The sequence below is a fragment of the Notechis scutatus genome, chromosome 2, assembly GCF_049901735.1.
Source record: "Notechis scutatus isolate UNSWTSFEM ecotype Mainland chromosome 2, rNotScu1.2, whole genome shotgun sequence".
In the NCBI taxonomy this organism is placed as follows: Eukaryota; Metazoa; Chordata; class Lepidosauria; order Squamata; family Elapidae; genus Notechis; species Notechis scutatus.
Genome location: NC_142010.1, coordinates 208,687,157 through 208,713,374, shown reverse-complemented (window position 1 = coordinate 208,713,374; position 26,218 = coordinate 208,687,157). Strand labels below are relative to the sequence as shown.

General features: G+C 42.3%; 1 protein-coding gene across 2 annotated transcripts in view; it reads left to right on the top strand.

Annotated features, from left to right (window-relative positions):
- Positions 1 to 21,964, top strand: part of LOC113416405 (solute carrier family 71 member 2-like) — a 151,726-nt gene extending 129,762 nt beyond the window's left edge. For both annotated transcript variants that reach the window (XM_026674271.2, XM_026674262.2), the window contains 6 exons: positions 1,349 to 1,462; positions 6,972 to 7,043; positions 8,649 to 8,761; positions 17,612 to 17,709; positions 19,466 to 19,617; positions 20,379 to 21,964. In XM_026674271.2, coding sequence (XP_026530056.1) covers positions 1,349 to 1,462; positions 6,972 to 7,043; positions 8,649 to 8,761; positions 17,612 to 17,709; positions 19,466 to 19,617; positions 20,379 to 20,582 — 753 coding nt within the window. In that variant the 3' untranslated portion in view covers positions 20,583 to 21,964. The remainder of the gene's footprint in view (positions 1 to 1,348; positions 1,463 to 6,971; positions 7,044 to 8,648; positions 8,762 to 17,611; positions 17,710 to 19,465; positions 19,618 to 20,378) is intronic.
- The last annotated feature ends 4,254 nt before the right edge of the window (positions 21,965 to 26,218 follow it).

Sequence of the window (26,218 nt, the reverse complement as noted above, 5' to 3'; positions counted from 1 at the left end):
TGAGTTAAAAAGTTGTCTTTCTTGAGCCACTTATGATTGCTTTCTGCTCATTTTGGATTTATACCTTGTTTTTTTCCTACTTGTTTTGGTAATGGATTTGGTTTATGTATGTCAAGGTCATCTTCCTTAGTCTGTACTAGACTGGATCTTTGCCAGTCCTGACTTCTTTGGAAGATTGGGGAAAGAACATGATAAATTGGATGTGGGACACTATCAGTATCTCATTGCAGGAGGGATTTGATGCCAAGAGCTTTGAAGGAGCTTCCTCCTTAAGAGATGGCTCGCTGAACCTATCTGTCCTTGGCAAGCATTGTTCTGTCTCATTTCTGGAATAGAGACAATGGCCAATGCACAATTACAGGACATTCTAAAGAAAGTGAATTATTTGAGTTCAGACCTACACACTGATGTGATCAGAACACTTTGTTTGTGAATGACTTTCAAAACCTAGTGCATTTCTATTGTTCTCTTAGATATCTCAGTTAAGTTTGATGCTGTGGACTTATAGCAATAGCACTTAGACTTATATACTGCTTTATAGTGCTTTACAGCCCTCTCTAAGCGGTTTACAGAGTCAGCATATTGCCCCCAACAAGTTGGGTCCTCATTTTACCCACCTCAAAAGAATGGAAGGCTGAGTCAACCTTGAGCCTGGTGGGATTTGATCTGCCAAATTGCAGTGGGAGTAGCTTGCAGTACTGCATTCTAACCACTGCGCCACCGAGACTCTATGGACTTCTTACAGGAATTGGGGACTGGAGGCTGTGTTATAATGGTTCTTGTTTCTTAGTGAACAATTCTAGTCAAGGCAAGGGAAGAGGGATTAGTTCACTGCTGCACTTTTGTGCAATGCCAGATGGTTCACTCTTTTATTCCTATTTAACTTTTTACATTAAGTTTCTAGAGGATTCCAGTCAGTCCATTTGGGATGTAGTGTCACCAGTAAACTGAAGCTACCTAATTATTCATTGTTACCCTGTTCCATACAGTAGATTCTGTCAATATTTTGACATAGTATCAAGAGATTGTAAGGGTCTTGATGAGACAAAATAGTCCAAAACTGAACCCAAATAAGGTGGAATTCTTCTTCTTTTTAACTGAAATGTATTGACAGCTCTGTATTACCTCATAACACAAAGTTTGAAGGAATTAGTCCCTGAATTTATTTGTCTCCTGAGCTTTATTTATTGTTCTGTGGAGATTTTATTGTTGGTTACCAAGGGTCTTTTCATCAATATTGGACACAAACTGAACAAATGCATGAATACTATTATTAATAAATTATAGAAATAATTTATTTATTTCTGATGGTTTTGTCTTACCTTATTTTTCTTCTATCTTTTGACAGTCTTTGAGAAAAGTTGGAAAAGATTCTACAATCTTGCTGACCTGCATCACTGTTTTTCTTTCTTATCTCCCTGAAGCTGGCCAATATTCTAGCTTTTTCCTTTATTTGAGACAAGTAAGTAGTTTCCAATATTTTTCACTGTCTGTCTAGTTGTTTTGAACATAGCTTTAAAGCAGTGTTCCCAAACTTTTTCAGTCCACTGCCCCTTTGGTGCTACAAACTCATCCTTGGTGCCCCCCACCCAGGGGTAGGATTCAAATTTATGTGGGTGTGGCCTAATTTGAGGGTGTGGCTTGCTGGTCATGTGACTGGGTGGGCGTGGCTTGCTGGCTGGGCATGGCTTGCTGGTCACATGACAGAGTAGGTGTGATTTGGTGGTCATGTGACTGGGTGGGCAAGGCCAGGTGACTGGCAAACCAAATACAAGTGGTCCTCACTTAATGGCCGATGGTTTAGCAAGTGTTCTAATGTATGACTGGCCTCCCCAGAGATACTTGACCCGTTTTTGGAGTTTTGACAGCCATGCACACACATACACACACACTCCCTTCTAACCCTGCTGGATCAGGTCATTGCACTAGAATCGGCAAAGCATCTCTGATTAGATTCTAGCAGTGAATAAAATCTAATCAGAGATGCTTTGCCGATTCTTGTTGATTTGTTTTATTTGTATCTCATTATTTTATGTTGCTGAATTGTATTGACATGTGTGTCCCTTCTTGTGCACAACCCAGAAGCTTTTGTGATTCTTTGCAGCAAAAATTACCGACCTCTGGCTTTGCTCTACTTTTCAAACATGCTGACACTGCCGCGTTCTAGGTGCCAGCTCCACAGGTCCACCCCATTGAGCCCACTGCATTGGAGGGACCTGCCCAAGCAAGTCAAGTCAATGGGGTGAGCCTGAGAGAGGGAAAGAGAGAGAGAGAAGGAAGAAAAGAAACAGAAAAGGGAAAGAAAGAAAAAGGGACAAAGAAAGGGGGGGGATGGAAGGAAGGGACAGAAAGAAAAAGAAATAAAGAAGGAGGGAGGAGAAAGATAATGAGATATCTATTCTAGTCCAATCACCTGCTCCAGCAGGGTTAAAAGGGAGTGTGTGTGTGCATGTGTGTGTGTGTTCTCCTTGTAATTTACTAGTACATTTTGGTTTTGCCTTCTTCAGAATTGGCACTGTAATACATTGGGGAAAAGTAATTTTTAGGGTGAAGCTCTGGTCCAATGGATCCTGTTTAAAGCCTCAACAAAATGTGAGAGCTTCCTGATAGTCTTGACCATGTTTTGTCCACAAAACCTTTAATAGAAGCCAAAGATGTTTCAATGTGCTGGTAAAGATGTTTCAATGTGGAAAAGGGCCTCAGTCTAAACTAGGCCTCATCAGATGCATCAGGTCTGTCTCTGTCTCTGTCTCCCTCCCCCTCCCTCCCCCCCTCTCTGACTGGCTTTGCTCTACTTTCCCAATGTGCCTGCGGGGCTGGCGCTTCGAACATAGATAGATGGATGGATGGATAGAGAGAGAGAGAGAGACAGACAGACAGACAGAGACAGGTAGGTACGTAAGTAGATAGATTGGTAGATAAATAGGTAGATAGGCAGGCAGGCAGACCTTTTGGATGAATGTATGGATAGGTAGGTAGATAAGTAGATTGGTAGGTAGGTAGGTAGATCTATATTGGTTGATAGGTAGGTAGGTAGACAGAAAGGAAGGCAGGTAGGTAGGTAGGTAGGCAGGAAGGAAGGAAGGCAGACACATTTTGGATGGATGTATGGATAGATAGATAAATAGATCTATATTGGTAGGTAGGTAAGGTAGGTAGGTAGGTAGGTAGACAGAAAGACAGGCAGAGAGAGAGGCAGACTATTTGGATGGATGGATGGATGGATGGATGGATGGATGGACAGACAGAAAGAATGCGAAAGCGGTGGCACTTTGAGAAAGTAGAGCAAAGCCAGAGTGGGAATTGAAGTCCACACAAGTTGCCAAGGTTGAGAAACACAGGCTGAATATATCAACCCAGCCATTCTGGTTTAGAGTTTAGCATGCTGTTTGATTTTGGCTTAGTCAATGAATAAACCATGGCTAAGATCTTCCTGCTCCTTAATGCAGCTGCCCCTCTGCCCCTTCTGCAGCCCCCTGCAGTTGCCCCTCTGCCCCTTCTCCAGCCCCCTTTGGCATCCAATTTTGCAATGCCAACCTCCCTGGGGCAGCGATGCAGCTGACCTCACCCTCTTTGCTTCAACCCAAGGTCCAGTTCCATCGGGCCAAGCAAGGGGAGGTACTCTGCACACGTTCAGAGACTCCCAACTTCAGTGAAGCGTTCCGCCCATCTTTATGCTCCGCCCGGGAGGAGGAAGGCGTGCGGAAGCAGCCCAGACCAGCGGAGGCGGACGGAACGATCGCTTGGAAACTATGCAAGCAAGCAAGCAAGCAAGCGCAGGGCTCAGTCGGAAGAACCGGGCTGCAGAGGGAGGCTAGGTTCTAGGTCCGGGACGGCCACGTAGAGCCGAACCGAGCTGAGCCACATGCCTTGGTGAGCCGCAGCTGCACCCACCCGCATCCTGCGCGCAAGCCCGGCTGGCTGGAGAGGCGGAGGCCGGGCAGGCGCTACGCACTCCCTTGTTCTCCGGGGAAGGGGGGCATAATGCCGGACCACCCACCCCTTCCATTGCACGCCTTGGGAGGGTTTTGCTTTCGGGCCTTCTGGCGCGCCTCTGCCACTTCCACCGGAGAGGGCAGCCTGCAAGCTAAGGCGCCCTCTTTCTACCACCTCCCACCTCTCCTCCCCCAGGCTTGGCAAGGCTCACCGTATGCGGGTTCTGCATTCAAGGCGCCGGCTATGAAGCGATGAAACAGTCAATGGGCTGCGTGGCCGGCAGTCAGTGAGCCTGTGGGGCAGGCACCTCGAACGCCCCCTGCCACGTCTTAACACCCCCCTGCCGACCCCCTTGCCTCTTACCGCCCCCCTAAGGCATCCCACCGCCCCCCAGGGGGCAGTACCACCCACTTTGGGAACCACTGCTTTAAAATGAGGTTTCCAGCTTTATTGGACTAATGGGCACAGATGAAATTGAAAGCATGTCAAGAGCCATCTGATAAAATGCCTGTCTTGCAACGGGCACGTTTCCCATTATTGAAATGTTAACAGATTACAAGCTGTTGAGGATCCTTTTTAACCCCTTAAGATGGTCCCCATAATCCAATTTCTTTAATATCAACCCACATATTTTCTTTTCTCTCAGATGCATATAAAAAGCTACTTTGGAAATTGAGTGGAGTCATATGGGATACGAATGAGAAATAACTTCCATGTTTTGGGGCTTGTATATGGTTATAATGTATCTGAAGGAGCTCTAACTTGTAATATAATGCATAGTAGTCCTCAGTTTAAATCACAATTGAGACCAGAACTTTGATAACTAAACAATGTGATTGTTAAATGAATCATCACGTGACTGCACCCAATTGAATGACTTTTTTTTGCTGCCTGAATTTAACTGGATCACTCAGATATTAAGCGAATCCAGCTTTATCCATTATTTTTTGCTGTTAGAAGCCATCTGGGAAGATCACAAATGGTGATCACGTGACTCTGAGATGATGCTGCAAACATCACAAATGTGAGCTGGTTGATCAGCTCCTGGATTGCTATCATGTGACAGTGGGATTGTGGTAACAGTTGTTAAGTGCGAGAACTGGTCCATACATCATTTTTTAGCACCTTCATAACTTCAAATGACTGCTAAACAAATGGCCATAAGTCAAGAATTACTGTTATTCTTATTTTAAAAACAACATACTTTTTCAATTTAAAATTTTCCCTGCAGTAATATAACATTCTTTTCTCTAATTGTCACATTTTTCTGTCCCTAGAGTGAAAAGGTTGATTCCAAACTTATATATATTTTCAGTATTTGACAGCAAATCATGTATCATTATCTTTGATCTCTCACATTTCTCATTTTTCTAAGAAAAAGCAACCAAAAACTTGTTATTGTAATGCAGAAATGAAAGAGAGTATTATTCTTTCAGAATTCTCTTAAAAGTTCATAACAAATTAAGAAATGGCACAAAGGCAATATAAATCTGATAGCAATCTGTAACTTTTAGTTGGAGACAGGATGTTAATTTCACTGGGAAGGTGAACTGAACTGCTTTACCAAGAGAGCAGCAGTCATTTAAAAACATCTTCTCAATTTCATGTCTTCCAGACATTTTGAGCTATTAATTTCTGTGATCTCTGAACTTAGTATATCATGGAATTGTAGCCCAAACCGTCTGAAAGATATCCAGATTGGGGGAGCCTCCTGTAAAGCAAACTATTCCGCCTACCTACCTGCCTGTCTACTTAGTACCTACCTACCTCTGCTTTTAATCTAAGCTTCTAAGCTTTTTTGGGAGGCTAACAAGTAGATTTCTATAGTAACTACAATAGACCTTGACCTGTGTCTTGCTTGCTTGGCATCCATTCAAAGTTAAAGTGGCGCTGAACTTAAGTGTACAACCAGTCCTCAAAAGTTCTGACCATTGCAGTGTCCCTGGGGTCATGTGATTGTGATGTAGACGCTTAGGTATCTGGCTCATGATTATGATTTCAGAATGAGCTGTGTCATATCACCGTTTGCAAACTTCCCTGCTGGTTTCTAATGAGCAAAGTCAATGGGGAGGCTGAAAGAGAAAGTCAAAATAGTAGACCCCCAGTAAGTTTCTCCCACCCCTTTTTCTCCGAAGAAGCCTGATACATACAAGATCCCAGGGATCCTGCCCACCCACACTCTGCAGTGCCTGCCTCCCTGGAGCATCCCCCACTCCCCACAGCCTCTGCCAACCTGCTCGAGATCCCTGCTGCCTCCCCTGAGCTCCTTAGCCTCTGCCAGCAGCACCTTCTATTCCCCATGCCATCCCCACAATACTCCTTATCTGGAACTCTCACCACTTCTCACTTAATAATCTATACACCCTGGGGTTACGAGGACAACTGATAGTACCAGGTTTGTTTTTTGCTAAGGAATGCGGTCCTGGGATGCCATGCTTTATTACTACATCGGTTAGTGACAGCAGTCCTGGTCCCAACTGCCAATATTACCCAAGAATTATGACTGAGCTATGATTTGTAGCATTCTGGAAACTTTTTTTTTTTAAAATTGTAAATAGCTGTTCTCATGATGTAATACAGTTCTGAGCAATGGCTTCCCAAATGGTTCAAACAGGTTGCATCATCTTCAAAACAATGGGGATGTGTGTGTGTGTTTGTGTGTTTATGCACCTCAACATGGAAAATCTTATGAAGGTACATGAGAATATTTTGAATTGAAATTGTTGTGCAGTGCTGTGCTATCCTGCATATGGCAGTATATATTAGCAAAGCTTTGGTCATGGTATTGTGGAATTGGTTGATTTTTATTTGACTGAAGTTGATACCTGTGGATTTTAATCGACACTTGTTTTCACAAGTTCTTTTTTAGAAGTTACATACATCACAAAAATCATCTAAGATTTGGTGTTCTCTCCAAGTTTGTTTTCCTTTTGTAAATTTACTTTCTGTAGCTACTATAATCATTCCTTTTTCTGAAAAAGATTTTTCAGTAGCTGTGAAGCTTTAAGTACAGATTTTGTTTGATTTATTTACAGGTGGTAAAATTTGAATATGCAAGCATTGCAACATTCATAGCTGTGATTGGCATTCTTTCTATAGTTGCTCAGGTAAGCATAATTTTAATAAGATTTTAAAAAGTTGCAACAAGCACACATAACTAAAACATTAAGTGATGAAAGATACTTTGCAAATTATGTTTGTGCAAGTAAAATGTCTATGTAGGGCCTAATTACTATAAACTAAAGAAAAAATGTGACAAAAGGTACACATTTTATATCAAATTAATGTTTAACAAAATAATTCAAAATACTTAACAGAATGATGAGTAATATATCAGTCCAAAATTGCATTAAATAAGAACAATCAAAATGTTAAAAGCTGGTTTCTTTTACCAGATCCTGACAGAGAATTGGAGTCTGACCAATTAATAAAAATTCTGCAGCAGAAAACCTTTGTCCTGATTATCGTTTACAGAGTGAACATTTGAAAAAAAAATGTTTTAGATTATGATTGATACATGTTGGTAGAGCCTATGGGAGAAAGTGGTTCTCTACGATAAAGCTGATCAATGCTTAAAAAGTGAAAACCAGGCATGTGAAACTGAACATGAAAACAACAAACCATCACCTAGCACAGATCACACAGAATACTTGTAATACTCAAAACATGTACAGGCAGTCCTAATTTACCAATCTGCAATTGGGACCAGCGGCTCTGTCATTAAGTGACATGTTGTAAAGTGAAACATCACACTCCTTATGTTAGTTCTGGCTTGGGAAGCGAATCACCTACAGTTGTTGTCCTGTGACCATGACTTGACACTTCCTGCTGGCTTTTCCATTGATGTTGCTTGTCAGAAGCTGGCTATGAAGGTTGCAAATAGTATCATGGGATAGTGGGACATTGTGATTGTCATAAAGGTGTACTGTTTTCCAAGCACCCAAATTGCAATTACATGACTGTGGAGGCACTGTGACTGGTGCAACTTTTTATAAATGTAACTTTGAATAGTCACTGAATAAACTTATTGATAAGCAAGGACCACTTGTAGTCCAAATCAGCTTCCTCATCACATGCCATTTGTAGCAGTTGTAGTTTCCAACATTTTTCAGGTGCAACATTACATTGTACTAGTGAGCATTTGACCTTGCTTGTTTGCAAGGTAACTTGAATGTTTGACTTCACCTAGCAGCTTTCTTATGAAGAGTCACTTTGGAAAGACTTTTTTTTTGTCAGTGCTTTTATCAAGGTCTTTCCTTGGAAATATATCATGAGGCTTTGGTTGTAGTTTTGAAGGGCCCCCAAAAAGTTGATGCTCAATTTGTGCGCACACAAATGAAAAATTGATGAGTGGTGAGCCTAGAAGTGGAATTCTCATCTCACTATCAGGAGCTGTGAGTTCGATCCTAGATAGAGGCAGATATTTCTATCTCTGGGCACGATGAGAATATATCTGCTGAATATAACTCCGTATTGGTGACAGAAAGGGCATCCGGCCAGTAAACACTCAGCTCCATTTAGTTGACCAGACTCCATCCCGCAAGGGATTATGAGGTCATTAAAAGGAGATGATAAATGAAAAATTGATATTGGTTCTAGATGATTGTTGCACAGCCATACAAATTAATTGTAAAATGTCTTTTTTGCCATTGCATTTATTCAGGTACTGATTTATAAATAAATTGCATAATGCGTTTTCTGACTTTTTGTAGACTGTCTTTCTCAGCATCCTAATGAGGTCTATAGGGAACAAAAACACAGTACTGCTTGGCCTTGGTTTTCAGATGTTCCAGCTGGCCTGGTATGGTTTTGGCTCTCAGCCTTGGTAAGTGCAGTGCAGATGTGTTTTTAATTGACTCTTCTTATTTTCCTTTTTAACGTTTTACTGAAGATGTTGCATGTTGTGTGCTTCTGGGCATGGAAGGTACAGTAAACCTACTTGGGCCATATTTTTATGTACAGTTCTAACTCGTAGATGTAATAACTCCATTGTCAGATCACAAATAGGATGATACAGGAAGAGATGCTTTAAGAACATGATTTTCTGCTGGATCAGATACTTTGCCGTCTAGTCTAGCAGTCAGTCTTCATCTTGGCCAACCAAGTGCACTAGAAAGCCCAGTGGTTTCCAAGCTAAGATAGGTGTTTTGACATCAAGACTGATAACCATTGGCCAAGATCATAAGTTGTTTACAGAGTTTTAAGTAATTGACAATATTATATGTCAAAACTTAGAATTTGGACTGTAGCTGGTGACAAAACGAATTTTAAAGAAAAGATGTAGATGTAGTAATGAGTAACAAGGATAAAGGCAATTTTGATTTGCTAAATTTGGAAATTAGGCACTTTTTAATAGAAAGATATAATGGCTTATTTTTACACACACAGAGACAGACAGACAGACAGACACAGAAAGAGACACACAGAGAAAGAACAAGAAAACTATAAATATATCCTCCCAAAATGATATCACACAATATTTATGATGCATTTCACTCATGACAGCAAAGCTTTAGCTTCCAGAGTAGTCAGATCTTAATAAATAACTGAATAAGAGAAGTTATACTATATAAGGGAGGTACTCTTACAGATAAAGCCCTTTTAGAATCATCTTCTGACAGATACTCCAGTAGCAATAGCACTTAGATTTATATACCACTTTACAGTGCTTTATAGCCCTCTCTAAGCGGTTTACAGAATCAGCCTCTTGCCCTCAACAATCTGGGTCCTCATTTTACCCACCTTGGAAGGATGGAAGGCTGAATCAACCTTGAGCCTGGTGAGATTTGACCAGCAGGCAGCAGAAGTAGCCTGCAGTATTGCACTCTAACCACTGCACCACCGCGGCTCATAGTAGGTATTCTCTATGCACTGGTTGGATCACTTCTTCCTGGAAGAAGTGCTTTCAAGATACCCAGATCTCAAGTCATGTTGGGCTTTATAGGTAAAAACCAATTTCTTGGAAACAAGCTGGTAGCCAGTACAGCTCATATTATGGCAGTGTAACATGGTAATAATAAATCTGACTTATTATCATGCACATAGTCACATTTCCCATCAGCTGACATTTTGGGGTGGTTTTGAAGGGTAGTCTCATATAATTAGTATAATCTAGTTGAAAGATAATGTTGACATAAGGGACTAACTGAATGTGTGCCTAACTTGTTTTTCATTGCCGTTTTCTTTGCTTTATAGCTGGTAGAGTGAAAAACCTTCCATGGGTATTCAAATTTTGTACCAGCTGTAATACAAAGCCTGGCTTTAGATCTTAGACAACTAACAAAATACATGTGATGACCCGGGTGGGGATACAAAATAAACACAGTCACAAAAACCCGGTGAAGCCCCCTTTATTCCTTCACTTTGCTTTCAAGCTCCAAATATCTTTGACGGAAGACAAAATCTCCCACAAAAGCAGTTACAAGAAGGAGGGAAAAACAATACAAACCAGGCAAGATAAGGGCTGGAGGACGTCCACAGATAACAGAACACACACTGGGAAGGATGCCAAATTCTGAAAGGAACCATAAACAAGAGATAATTCCACGCTTTGTTTCCAGCGTTCGCTCATATGCATGTCTGTCCTCATATTCAGTTGTCACAGCTGCAGCCCATGAAGACAATCAAGGCCCTCTCCTCCCAAGTAGGCCACGTGTCTCCCTTATCCTCTTCTCCCTGCGTGCCCTAGGATGGAGAGGGGATGGGCCTGGGCTTTGACTGCCCAGCTGGCCTCTGCCCTTCCCCAGCCTCCTCCACAACCTCCGGAGCCACATTTCCACTCCCTATCTGCTGTTCCTCCTCTCCCTCAGAGTCAGTCTCCACCAGGGGCATGACAATACATAACATTTGTAGAGATGTCTTCAATCAGTCTTTATTATAATTGCAACCAATATCCAAATAGCCAGAAGAATTTTAATTAAAAAGCATACCAAGTTTCTCAATATGAATGGCATATTTTTAAATACAGAAATATATAAGGCTAAAGCAAGTGACAAAATAGTATAAGTGGAACCTTAGGTCGTGAACATTCCTGTTTGTGACCAAATCGGGTGGTGAACAAAAAATCCACCCGATTTTTGAATCGAGTCATGATTCAAAAATCGGGTGGCGAACAAAATTGGTGCGGAAAGATTCCCTTTCCATGTTGATTTCCCCTTTGGCACCATTTTTTATTGCGCGCAAGCGCAGTTGGTCATGCTTCTGGACACATCCAGATCGGGTCACAACCAGAGTCCAGGAATGGATTATGGTCATGAGGCTTCACTGTATATATTTTGACCTAAAATATATAATTTTGAACTCTTTCACCCTTATTGCTAGTTACCTAAAACCAACTAACTTAATTATTATCTTTGTGAACTGTTGTTTTTACATGTTTGAAGCTGCTGAGCCGAACCTGGCAATACTATTTGAAATGTTTGTTTCTCCTCCATGCTGCTGCGAGAGCCCAGGATGGATATGAGTCCTCCTGATGACATCATCAAGCTGGGTCCGTCTAGTATAAAAGTAGCAGCCTGTGGGAGAAACCCCCCAGCTTTGACTCAGCTTCTTTCGATGACCATAAGCTGGTGTCTCTGAAAGCAGTTTAGTTAGCAGAAAAAGCGAAAGCTTTCTTCATCATTGGCATAGCTGCGCCTTCAGGAGAGTTGGGCTTCACTCTCCTGCAACGCCGAGGATTTGATGTTTTCTTCAACCGAGGGAGACTGTAAGTAGGTAGTAACCTTTGATCCTCCCCCGCAGTCTTCCCTCAGCGATTTAGGCCGTCACGATCATAAAGATCACATCGGCGATAATAGTGCCTCTCAGCTGATCGTAAATGTTCACTTTATTGCCGATTTCGCCATTTGGGCTGTTTACAGCGTAAGGAGTGATTTAACCCCTGCGTAGCTCTGTAGCTCTTGCAAGCGGCCAATTTGGAGGCTTCTTCTTCAACTGCATATGGCAAGCACCCATTTTCAAAGGTTCTTCTAAAGAAAGTAGTGAGCAGCCATTTTAGGTGGCATCATCCCCCAAAGGCCAGCTTCTACTATTCATAAGCTCCTATTCAGGCTACTGCATAGACAACACATAGTGAGGATCGCTTCCAGCACCTTTGTGTTTGTTTATGCATACTATGGATCAAGACAAGGCCCACACAGAGCCTTCAGGCCTGATCTCTCAAGGCCCCCAAGCTGGCAAAAGAAAGAGGAGACAATGCTCCCAGTCTGTTCAAAGGGAGGTGGCAGCCAAACTAGGGCCAAAGCTTTGGATCCTAAGAAAACATCCCAGGCCGAATTAAAGGCAGAGAAACGAAGGCATGCAGCCTTAGAAAGGCAGTTCAACAAAACTATTGAGCAAATGAGGGGTCAACTACAACAGGCTTCCCAACCAGCCAATCCTCTACTGTTCAGCCAGCTACTTCTAGGGAGAGGGAAGATACCTCAGCTCCTCTTAGCCACCTCCAATCCTGGTCCCCAGAGTGACCTGAAATCCAACCAGGACCTCAAGACTTGAGCAGGTCAGGTCCCAACTTTGCCCAGACTTGTTGGGATCTTTCTTTTTCATCTATCCCATCCGTGGCCCAAAGCAGCTCTCGATCAAGACCAGAGGCCACTTTTACTCCAACAGAAGCAGGTCTTCGGGCCCTGGATCCTCCATCGAGTGGCAGATCTTCTGACATCAACGAAGTAGTCTCCTTAGCCATCAGACAGGGTCTGGCAGAAGGGCTTCAACACATCTTTAGGCCTTCAGACAGACCTCAGCCTTCCTTCCCGGCTTTTCCTCTTGCGCAGATTTCCCAAAGGGGACTACCTCGCCATGGAGAACAAAGGGCCCATCTTACCTATGCGGAAGGAGTGGACCTCACTCAGGGAGAGTATGAGGAATCATCTGAGCACATCCCCTCCCCTGATTCTGATCTGGAAGAGGGAGAAATCTGGGTCTCCAACCTCTCGGAGGAAGAGGAAAATCAGGCCTGATCAGCCTCTTTCGGCTTCTGTATTCAAATCCGCTTTATTCAAACCTCTCCTACACAAGGCACTGGTAACAGTCCAGTTGTCAGCGGAGGAAATTGCCCCCGAGCCTCGTGGTACAATCGGGGCATAGGGATTCCCTCTTCTCCAAACCCATTGTTCATTCGGAGGTCCTTCCTTCCCCCATCATCTTTCTTGACTTAGTCAAGGAACAATTTGCCTTCCCCACTGCAGGCCCCCGCCCATCGTCCCAAGATAGGCGGTTCTATAACGTGGGTTCTTCCTTAGCTACGGCTCTGGCAGTTCCCCCAGTAGACGCCCCAGTTGTGGCCTCCTTCTCAAGCACTCCAACTGAGCCTGAGGATGTACTAAAGGCAGAGTACAAACGCTACGAACAAACACTACGAACAAACACTGAAGCATAACCATCAAGCCTCGGCTTGGGCTATCCGGGCCTCGACTGCTGCATCATTTTTTACAAGGTCTTCCACCTGCTGGCTACGCCAACTTCAAGGCCGCATAACTCCATCAGACTGTAGGTTGCATGAAGACCTCAATAAGATCATAGCAGCAGCAGAGTTCTCGGCGGACACCATCCTCAACTTCGCCAAGTTCTCTTCCAGGGCCATGGCATCATCAGTGGCAGCTGGGAGACTGATATGGCTACAAAATTGGCAAGCGGAGTCTCGACGAAAGTGGAAACTAGCTTCTGCCCCATGTACCAGTGAGAAGCTGTTTGGAGATGCCCTTGACCCATTTGTTGTTGAAACAAAAGACAAAAGGAAAGTCTTTTCATCAACAGGAAAGAGGGCAGACTTCTGCCCTACCCCATACTGGCCTCCCCCATTCAGGCCCGAAAACGCTTCTTGCTTCTCCAGACCTCAGAGAGCGTATTCTCAGCATCAAGATCAACACCATGAGGCTACCGGCAGACAACAAGCTGCGGGTAGATGGCCCTTTCGTGGGGGAGGGGGTCGCTCCTCGCCTCGCTCTAAATCTCTTGTTCTCCCCTCCCATCGGAGATTGTTTGGCTTCCTTTGTTTCCAGATGGGAGGAGTCAACGACAGACACCTGGGTACTCAACACAGTAAGGTCGGGGTTACAATTAGAATTTCTATCACCACCCCCAGAAAAAATTCTACTCTCCCCCGTTTCCTGGGACAGTTCACGAAGGGCACTTATGGAATCGGCCATTAGTCACCTGGTCGATATAAGGGCCATTCAACCAATTCCTGAATTACAACGTGGATGTGGGATTTATTCTTGGCTTTTCGTGGTCCTTAAGGCCTCAAGGGAGTGGCGAGCCATTCTCGACCTAAAATTTCTGAATGAGTTTATCCCATATAGGCGTTTCAAAATGCAGATCTGCATTCTATTCTGGAGAGCGTTTGGGAGGGTGATCTCTCTTCCACTGATCTCATGGAGGCTTACCTCCACATTCCCATCTGGCCTCAACATCGCCAGTTTCTCTGTTTCTGTTACCAGAATTCCCACTTCCAGTATCGGGCCCTTCCTTTTGGGCTCTCGTCTGCCCCAAGAGTCTTCACAAAGTTACTGGCGGCATTGGTGGCTTCGCTCCGGTCTGTTCCAGTGAGAATCCAATGCTACTTGGATGACATCTTGATCCTGTTGTCCTCCACCCACTCTGCCCATCAAGATCTTCAAACCACTCTCCATTGCCTCCAGTACCATGGTTTTTCCATCAACTCCAAGAAAAGCCATCTCTTCCCAACAACCAGATTGCTCTATCTGGGAGCCATCATCGACACAACTCTGTGCCAAGTTTTTCTGTCTCCAGCCCAAGGGCAGAGCCTTATTGAGATCATTTGACAGGTCCAACGTCAACACGCTGTCTCCCTGTCACTGTTGTCCAAACTTTTAGGCAACATGATCTCATGCATAGGCATTGTTCCGTGGGCAGGTCTACACTCATGGGCTCTGCAATGGTTTCTGCTCCCCTTTCAATGAGCAGGAACCAGCCACACATGTGCCAAGGTCCTGCTCTCCAGAGGTTTGCCGTTCCTTCAAGTGGTGGCTTTCCCCAGCTTTCGAAGGGTCTCCCATTCAAGGAACCGGACAGACTGATCATCACCACCGATGCAAGTCTCCTGGGTTGGGGAGCCCACATGGAAGGTCTCATGGCTCAAGGAATCTGGTCCCGGTTAGACAGGACTGGGACCATAAACTGGTTAGAACTCACAGCCATTTATCTAGCCCTGAAACATTTCAGGGACAGGATAGTGGGGTCCCATGTGCTAGTGTTGACAGACAACATGGCTGCAAAGGCGCACGTCAACCGGTAGGGGGGCACAAGGTCCAGGGCCCTCATGAGGGAGCCAAAAGGTTGGGGAGGTGGGCAGAGAGACATCTGCTGTCTATCACAGCAGACCACATCTCAAGTCGACAACTCCCAGGCCGATTGGCTGAGCAGCAGCCCAGTCGACCACGCAGAATGGTCCCTTCCCCAGTCCATTTCAGGGATCTCTCCCTCAGGTTCAGGACCCCGGAGGTGGACCTCTTCGCCTCTCCCCAAAACGCTCAAGTAAACAGATTTTTCACCAGGTTTCCTTGTCAGGGAGTGGAGGGGACCAATGTACTTCGGAGCAGATGGCCCACCGGTCCCCTCTCCGCCTTTCCCCCTCTTCCCATCATTCCGGCGGTCATTCGGAAGATGTTGGAGGAATGCGCAGAGCTGATTCTCCTAGCCCCCCATTGGCCCAGGAGACCCTGGTTTGCAGATCTGGTGAACCTGTCTGTAGCCACTCCCTGGAGGATTCCAGACCACTACTTCAGGGGACACTGCTCCACCTGGATCCCCAGTGGTTCAAATTGACCGTGTGGTGCTTGAGCGGCAACTGTTAAGAGAAGCCAATCTCCCAGACCAGGTCATCCTTACTATCCAGGTGTCTTGTAAATCTTCTACGACATGTATGTACAATGCCACCTGGAAGGTTTTTTGTCATTGGTGTCACAGGGAAGGTCTCTGTCCTACAGTAGCGGGGGTCCCACAAGTCCTCTGTTTCCTCCAGGATGGCCTTGACAAAGGTCTGGCTCCTAACACTTTACGCCGTCAAGTAGCGGCTCTTGCTTCAGTCATCTCCTGGGATTCCTTCCCTTCCTTGTCCCATCATCCTTCAGTTCAGAGATTCTTAAAAGGAGCTTCCAATCTCTGCCCTCTTGTGGTTCACAGGTTCCCATCCTGGGACCTTCACAAGGTCCTCCAGACTCTAACAGAACCTCCCTTCGAACCCCTCAGAAAGGTGTCCCTTCAATTCTTGACCTTCAAGGTGGTTTTCTTAATAGCCATCACTTCAGCTAGAAGGGTGTCAGAGTTGGCTGCTCTATCTATACGGCAGGACCTCTGCACTTTCCATGACAATAACGCTGTTCTTCATTTAGACCCTACCTTTGTACCCAAAATAAATTCGGTATTCCACAGATCCCAAGACATAGTAGTTCCTGATTTTTGTTCCCGTCCACACCATGCCTTAGAGTGCAAGTGGCACACATTAGATGTTAGAAGGGCTCTTAGAATTTATATCAAACTCACTTCAATGTTTAGGAAGACAGAGGCTATGTTTGTATCCTTTTCCCCTTCCCACTGGGGGAACAAGGCCTCTCCTGCCACCTTAAGCAGGTGGATCAGAGCTTGCATCGCACAGGCCTACAAAGCTAAAGCTCTGCCAGTACCACACGGCTTGACAGCACACTCCATATAGAAGTGCTGCAACTTCGGCTGCCTGGGCCACCCAGGCACCCCTAGAGGAGATTTGCAGAGTGGCTACATGGACATCCTCGTCTCCGTTCATCAGACAATACCGTCTGGATTCCTACGCCTCCACAAGCGTGGCTTTTGGCAGACGAGTTCTTCAGCGGGTGGTGCCTACTTTGGAATGAGAGACCGGACGAGGACCCTCCCGAGGATATGAAAGCTTTGGTATGTCCCATCCTGGGCTCTTGCAGCAGCATGGAGGAGAATGGGCGTTGGTAAATTTACCTGAGAACGTTCTTTCTATCTATGCTGCTAGAGAGCCCAGCCCCTCCCTTGTTGCGTCCGGATTGTGAGGTATGTTATGGTTCACAATTCTGTTTTGGCTTTCAGAGACACTAAAGTCTGTCAAGTATCTTCGCCAAAGCTGGGGGGTTTCTCCCACAGGCTGCTACTTTTATACTAGACGGACCCAGCTTGATGATGTCATCAGGAGGAGTCATACCCATCCTGGGCTCTCTAGCAGCATAGATAGAAAGGGCGTTCTCAGGTAAATTTACCAACGCCTACTCTAGATCAGAGAACAACAAATATATGTATGTATATAGGTATGTATGTATGTATGTATGTATGTATGTATGTTTTCTTAAGTTTTCGCGGGTACTTACATGTATGGTATTCAGTTTTGTTCGGGTATTTTCCCACGTCATTGTAGTTGTGCTTTTAAAGTTGTAGCAACATTTCGGCAGAATCTCATCTGCCATCATCAGGCTTCTGTATTGTGTTCAACGAACACAATACAGAAGCCTGATGATGGCAGATGAGATTCTGCCGAAACGTTGCTACAACTTTAAAAGCACAACTATAATGACGTGGGAAAATACCCGAACAAAGCTTTATACCATACATATATAAAACTCTGTGAACTACCTGGACAATTCTTTACAATGTTAAAAAAACTTCTAAATGAATCCTTCCTTTCAAATTATATAGCATTATGTTTTCTTGTGCTTAGGATGATGTGGGCAGCTGGAGCTGTTGCAGCCATGTCAAGTATCACATTCCCAGCAATCAGTGCTCTTGTGTCACGAAATGCAGATTCAGATCAACAAGGTGAAAGCAAACTTATTTTTCTACAAAACTGATCTTGTAGCTGTGTCCCCCGTCCCCCCCCAGCATCACTGAGGATGTATAATTTTTGTGCTTTACAAAAGTAATACGGGTAGTCTTTTACTTACAACCACAATTGATCCCAAAATTTCTGTTGCTAAATGAGTTTTGCCCCATTTTACGATCTTTCTTGGCACAGTTGTTAAGCAAATCACTGCAGTTATTAAGTTAGTAACACAGTTGTAAATTTGACTTCCCCATTGACTTTGCTTGTCAGGTCACAAAAGGTGATTACCTGACCCCGGGACACTGCAAAATATGAGTCAATTGCCAAGCATCTGAATGCTGATCACATGAGCCATGGGGATGCTGCGTGTGAAAAATGGTCCATAGGTCTCTTTTTTTCAGTGCCGTTGCAACTTCAAACGGTCACTAACTGAACTGTAAGTTGACGGCTTCCGGTTAGTAGTCTTGTAGTAGCTTTTGAAAGCAATACAGTCTATATCTTTTATAAGGTAAGTTACACATAGTGTGACTCTTCATAAATGATATTTCTTTAGCTTGGAGAATTTTTTGAGGGCGATTTTCCTTTGGGGATATAACCTGTGTGGAGTAAGAAGCTCCAAAGTAAACCCCTTAGCAGTACAGACATAGGCATCTTCAGGATCGCAACTGACAAAGGACAATCTGGTGATAATTGCTTTAACTAATTGCATGCAACGTGGTGCTGCAAGTAAGAGGGCAGAGCTTGCATGGTGGACATGATATGCTGTTCATTTTGGCATTGTTGCAGCTAGCCTATATATCCAAGAACTAGTGATGGGCAGGGATGCTTGTAATTATTTTGCCCGTCATCTCTTTACCTCCTTGCTGGGGGAGAATCTCTGCCCTGTTTGCTTCTCCTAATTCCAGGGGAGGGTGAACTCCCCATCTTCCAATAGTTGATTGTGAGATTAGTTTGCATTTATTTTTTAACGATGTTTGCTTGTGACATAGATGATTATTCTTTCTGGAAGAATGGTGAGAAAGAATAATACTCTAGGTTCACTTGTATTTGAAACGAAGATGGATGGAAAATGGGGAATGATGGAAATGTCCTAATCACCACAGTGATTTCATTCTCACTAGGCCAGGATTTGAAAAAGACATTTCAATGTTTTGTTAGAAAATGATCACAATTTTTGATGAAAGAGAATGGGAATACACTGTTGGCACTTTATAGAATACCTTTCATGTATAAGTGTATAATGGAATCTAAAATAAGCTCTTACATTAGGGGAGGGGTTGGTAATTAAATATCCTCTGAATAGTTTTTAGAAATTTGAAAGTACATGCTAATGCCATCTAGTGGTGACTACTGAATATATGAGAATGTTTAAATGTCAGATTATATAAATACTGTATGCTCTCTAAAATACAGAATTCAAAACAATTGAATTGTTTTGAATTGAATTTCAATTTAAAAGAATATGTTGAGATTAGTGATCTAATTCAGTTGTTTTGAAAGTATCTAACAAGAAAATCTGTTTTTCATAGATCAAATTTATGTCTCAAATTAATTACTAGTCTGCAACATTACCTTTGAATCTAGCTGATCTCTCTTTAAAGGTAGTTAATATTGGGCCAGCTTAGAAAAAGGTCAACTTTTTGCTCAGAATCCATTTGAAATGCAGTCTATAGAGCTTTTTCATTGCATTTTTAAAGTGGGATTGGCCGGCAGAAATTATTTCTCCTTCACTGTGAACTTGCTTTTTTCCAGGTGTGGTCCAAGGGATAATAACTGGAATCAGAGGTCTCTGCAATGGTCTTGGCCCTGCTATCTATGGCTTCATATTCTTTCTCTTCCATGTGGAACTTAATGAGTTGGCACCAGTTGAGGATAAGACTGCTAGGCAGGATCCAAGTGATGAGGTAAAATAATTATAAATCTTGGAATAGTGGCTCTTAATAGTTCTTCATAAGGCATCCTATGACTGATATTTCTTCATTTTAAACTGCAAGACATAACATGGAGTGAATCAGCAATTGATTCTTTTGGTGGATTTTCTAGCTAAAACATAACCTTTTTGTACTCTTGCCTTGTTTTTTTCATATTGTTTAAGCTGTTGCCGGCCATTCTTCTCCTTGGCCTTCTAACAGCCCCTGTTCCGTGTCAGTCTCTTGGATTGAAGAGTGCTTCTTAGAAACATAAACTTATAGTATCATCTGTGTAATTTTGACAGTTCACAGGTTAAAATACAGTATTTTAGGATCTCAGTTTCTAAAATCCAATATAGCGTCAAAACAGTTATTCAATATAAATAATTATAATTCAATTCACAGAAGCCCTCACCCTCCTAGGCCTGGTGCAGCACATGTAGAAGAATACGAGGCAATTTTTGTCTTGATTCTTTTCAAAATACCCAGAACCAAAAAGACTTCCTACTGGTTTAGTATTCTTCCTCAGTTCACTATGGGATGAAATAGGAGTGTGATTGCTGGAGAAGACAAGTTTCTAACTTTCGACAACAGCCAAAATTGATGCAAGTCTGTTGATGTTGGCAGCACAGTTCTAGTAGTGACACATATAACTGTTGATTTACTGGACAGTTAAAGATGTGGATGTGAGTGGCTTCATTGTTCACATTATACTAATCTGTGGTTGCTCAGTCTTTCTCATTTTCTTTTTACAGAATGCAGTCATACCTGGCCCTCCTTTCCTTTTTGGAGCATGTGCAGTCCTCCTAGCCTTTCTGGTTGCCTTATTTATCCCCGAGCACAGTAAAGCCGCCAATACCAGAAAGCACAGCAACAGCATCAACAGTATCCAGAGCAACAGTCCAGATCGGGGCAGTGATGAGGATATTGAGCCTCTGCTTCAAGACAGCAGTGTATGAAAGGAATTTTCTTCTAAGATTAACAGAGACAGCTATTGGGCAGGCAGAATCCATGCACTGAGCTCTGAATCCAGAGCAGTTCTCTTCTGGAGTGAACTTTTGATCTGTCAGAAGCTTTGCACATTTCACTCACCTAAGATATCATGTATAAGTGGCCATTGGTATTCAATTAAGGCTGATTGCAGCCACTTACTGTGGATTTTCTGTAGAACAGTCCAAAGCAAGTTTTTCTTTTTGTATCCATGCAATTATTGTCGAACCCAACACTGAACTGAGAATGTGGAATTGCAGTATGTGAGAAAGATGATCTTCAGATGTAGTTAAATACTTGAGTACCCAAATTCACTGTGAGTAAACCGTAACCCTGCTAGGTCCTGTCTCTCATCCTCCCCCCATCCCCAAATGTCTTCATTGCTTCTCTACTCTTGTAGCTCGTGGGGATTTGGAAAAAAATACTCCATTTCAATAAATATTACTGACAAAAGTTTCTATCACAATCCCACTCCATCAATACACTCTTATCTCTCTCTTAACATGCTGCCTGGTTGATTGAATATTGCTGAACTATTTAAAAGTGTGCAGGGAATGTCAATTGAAAGATAAATTATTGGTGCATTTTCAACCCTTGTTTTTAAACTCTCTAACTGAGATGTTAATTAAAAGGGCTCCTATTGAAAAACCTGAGCAAGGCAATGATGATAATTCCTCTGATAGCGTTAGTGATGCTCACTTCTGGCACCACCAGCGTAGCCGGTTCTGACACATGAACTAATTAAATGGGTGCTGAGGCAATTTATATTGATGTGTATTTATTGCATCATCTGTCATCTTTTAACTGCCATATGAAACATTTCTGGCCCACTTAATTTCACTCCTGCCTTAACTGCTATTTAGTGTACATTATTATCAGCTATATTTAGCCTTCGTATCAATCTCATAGAATTATAATTGTGAAATGTCTATCTAAAAAGACTTTAAAAGATTATTTAGTTTCTACAAAGTACCATGTTACAATTTTTAGAAGCATTTTTGAAATTGCACAGGTTTCTGTGTATTTTGTGGCAGTAAAAATGGAACATTACACAAAAATCTAACGAAGTACTCTTATGAATGTTTTATATGTAGATATTTATAAAAAGTTCTACTTTTTTTCCTGATGGGGTACTGTGTAAATCTTGTATTTATAAATGTCATGAGGGCACTGACAGATATACAGCTTTTATAAAGGATTGTGTAATGACGGAACAAAAATTAAATATATATATATATATATATTGAAACTTGGTCCGCCTTAAGCAAAGATATCAAACCTTTTGTACTATGCAGTTTGGTTTTTAAGTTAATAAGCTTCCTAATGTATAATAAATTTGCGAACTATATTATTCAAGGTTGTAATATGATTTTGGTATCTTTTGTCTCCTGTTAAAAGTATTTATGAATTATTTATATAATGTAGGGTTTTTGCTAACTAGTTACTACAAACTGGCCCAATATCAAGAAATGTTTCTCAGAACAAATTCTTATTTATGCTACATGGGATGCTTTAAGAAAAGCATCGGTATCAATAGAAATAATGCAAAGTAAACTGAAGGGATTTCAACCCCTATAGATTGCTTCTCAAAGACAGAAAAAAGACATTTGGGACTTGAATTTTGGTTGTTAAGTGATGTAATTAAGCTAGTAGTCACATAATCAGACCCATTTACTATAGTCATTAAGCCAATCACAGTCGTTAAGCGAATTGCATGGTTAAGTGAATCATGCAATTCACTTAAGTGAATCTGGTTTCTCGATTTTGTCAGAAGCTGGCTGAGAAGATTGCGAATTGTGATTACATGACCACAAGATGCTTCAACCATTATAAATGGGAATTGGGTGCAAAATGCCCAACCAGTTATGGTTGTTCTGGTCAATGTGACCATGTGACTAGAACAGCCATAACTTTGAAGATGGGTTGTGAGTTTCAGGGACCATCGTAACTTCAAACTGTCATTAAAAGAAGGCATCAAAGTCAGGGACTATCGATACAATGTTCTCTTAGTTTTGCTGCAGGAACTACCTGTGCAAGCAAATCTGATTGATTAAAAAACGATCTTTTATCCAATCAAAATTGTCATGTTCAAATAGTCCAAATAATTCATCTGCCTTGCAGGCAGAAGGTCCAACTTTAAATCCTTGGTTTCTCCAGACAGGACTAAAATTTTATTTATTTGGATTGAACTTATTTGGCATAAGGTTTTTTTCCGTGTTCTTCTTGTGCCATATCCGTCATCGGACATTAGCGATCCTATTTTTATCAGTAGCTGCATGAAAAAATGCTGTTTGTCCAAACCAGCCCTTAGATTTTGAAGCCATGATGTTTTGCCTGGACTCATTTGCCTTCAGTCTTTCCTTGGAAAATTAAATGACATATGTCATATTTTTCTGGGTGTTGCATCACATGTCCAAAATATTCTAACTTGCTTTTTTATGGTTTTGATGATTTACCTTGGCTTTCCCAGGTGGCATATCACCACCTCATTTCTGATTTTGTCAACCCAACTTATATGTAACTGCTGCCTATAAATCCACATTTCAAATGCCAGTGGCTTCAAGTGGCTTTCTGTCAGATCCCAACTCTCCACTCCATAGAGCAGGATTGGATCCCCTGTGTTACTATTATTAATTCAACAATTGGTAGCCAAAATGAACTAACATATATGCTAAGAGTGCAATGGTGCAATATTTCTCAATTATATGGGAATATACTTTTGTACACTACAAACATGAAAAGCTGAAAAAAAATCCTTTGAATTGAATTGCTAGAAACCCATGTTGTTTTCTTGGCAATAGTTGAGAAGTGATTTCCAATGTCATTTTCCTGGTCTCCTAAGAGCAGCCCCTGCTTAGCAAATTTGAGGATAAGACTGGTTTGATTATGCTATCTGTAGAGAACTGTAAAGTTGTGGCTAAATGCTTTTGATAAAAGTCAAGCATCAAGGGGATTGGGATTTTATTACTGCATCTCTTATAAATGTCAGATCAGTTCCCATGCTTTACTGGTTGTGAGAAAATCACAAAACACAACTGGAGACAGTAAACAAGAGGCTTATTATCAAGCTTTTGCAAAAGGGAATTCCACTCAAAGCAGAAGACATCTTTCCCAGGCTGGGGAATATATATACAGGTTCAAATATACAGTCTCTGCCCCTTTCCTGGGCTCACAATCTATCCAACTACATCATTCCCTACACCATACCCATTGCTTTTCCCCTTGTTCCTGTTTCCCTTTCTTTGGAAACCACCCTTGTTCTCATGGCATCTTCCTGTTATGTTGCTCTGAACACAATGGATCATTAATCAGTTCCATTCAGGTCAGAATGACCCTAGCATCTCTTACATTAATTCTCAAGCCAAAATGCAAACCCCTATGTTCCAGCCAAAAACCTGACATTTTTAACTTTGCAGAATAGCAAGTTACAAAACATGATATGCTTATGTAAATGTTCAGATATCTTTCTAGAAAGTCACATTACGAACAAAAATGGAGTCTCTTTGTTTTTATACTTTTTAGGTGTAACAGGCAAATAAGTTATTTCTTCATATAATACTGGTTAAAAATATTTGAACATCTAGATCGCCTTTTGATTATATTTTTTTGAATCTGTGGGTCATGTTAGGTTATCAACATCTGTAAAGGATTGCAATATCCCTGCTACTAGAGAGAAGCCATCCTGGGAAAATAGTCCTTTACTAAACGAGTAATATTTATCAACAACCCCAAATATGTGTTAGAATTGATCTTGCCTTGGACACTGATCATTAATGTTTTATTAAGCTAAAATGTGAAACTTGAGCATTAATGTTTGAAACTGGCTTTTTTATTTCTTTGGAAGAAGCAAACCCATATAGAGAACCCTTTTATCTGCATAGCAAAATATTATGTTTCAATATACTGTAATTCACCCAGCCCAAAAGAACTCTGAGTGCTTAATTTTCAGTCCCTTAGTTTAGATTAGAAATATACTTCACTTAGTAAAGTGAAATAATCATTTAACATTCCCTCATACCCTGAAATAAGCTCTGGATTACTATAATGATGCAGATACAACATGGAAGACTCTTCCTTTTAGGACAAAACTCTTACTGCTTTAATATAAGTAGTGAAATTATTTTATTTAGCAATAAAAAGCAGGGCAGCATATTTTGGGCCACTTTAGATATTAAAGTTAAATGAAAGCATCCTAAGTGTGGAATTGTCATTGCTTCAAATACATGGAGTGCGGGATATATTCATTCATGACGTCTCTACTGCCAGTGTCAAACCACAATGAGAATAATGAGGAACTAGGATTATGAACCCCAAATTTCTACCTTGTATTATGCACCAGAAGAGTAATCATATGCAATGCCACATTCGTGAATTTGTGAATGCCTGGTGCTATACAAAATCAACAAGGGACAAGACTTTCCTAAAGAATTCAGTAGGATTGTGGAAGACAACGTTGGAAGTCAACTCAAGACAGATCATGCAAGGAGCCATCAAGTGTGGCATATACCAAGGTGAGGTTACTAGCCCCCTGCTTCTGGTCTGCATAGACTTGTACCCCCTGAGCCAGATAATCACAAGGGTAGGATATAGATACTAGTTCAAGAGTGGAACTAGCCTCAGCCTCTTCCTCTACATTAGAGGTCCCCAACCCCTGGTCCCCAGCCCAGTATTGGCCAAAGCCCATTGGGAACCAGGCTACATGAGTAACAGATGAGCAAGTGAAGCTGCATATGTGCAAGTGAAACCCTCCCCTCCCCTGCTGCCGCCAGTCCACAGATTTGAAAAGATTGGGGACTGCTGCTCTACATGGATGATGACATGTTATATGCTAAGAGTGAATGAAATATTGACTTGTTGATCTACTTCACATAGATCTACAGTGAGAACATTGGGATATAATTTGGACTGGAGAAGTATGGCTGAATGGTAGTCGAGAGAGTGAAGATAGTTAAGACGGATGACATGGAACTACCAACAGGGCCACATAGCAGACATACAGACCAGTGGTGGTATGCTACCGGTTCGGACTGGTTTAGCCTAAAACGGTACTTTAAAAAAGCCTCCGATCAGTTGAGGGGAGGAAAAAAAGCCTCGGATGATCAGCTGGGAGGATAAAAGAAAAGTGCATGGATGGGTGGGAGGGTCGCTCCTAGCTTTTCGTTTCTTCATCCTCTCAGCTGATTGGTGCGTAAAGGGCATGTGCATGCACACGATCGACCACTCACCGAACCAGTAATGGCACAGGTAGGATCCCACTAATGATACAGACCACTTATAAATACCTTGGAGTCACCTAGTCACATGGGAACCACAGTGAGAAGACAAAGACAGTAACATTCAAGTACCTTTAAAGCAGGTCTCTGTCAATGGGCTGCCCATGGGCTGGATGCATCATGCGCTGGCTATGCCCACGCCCGGTTTAGCAAAGGGGAAGAAAGTCACGATATGTCACGCGATGACGCTGTGACGATGCGAGCTGACACTCCTGCTTTAAAGGATAAGAGATGTCATGCTTGAAGTTTAGCGTCTACATAGGCAGATCTGGGTAGTTTTCTTCACAGTAATACTTTTCTTTGTTTGCTCCTGATTTCTGGGAGGTCTCCCT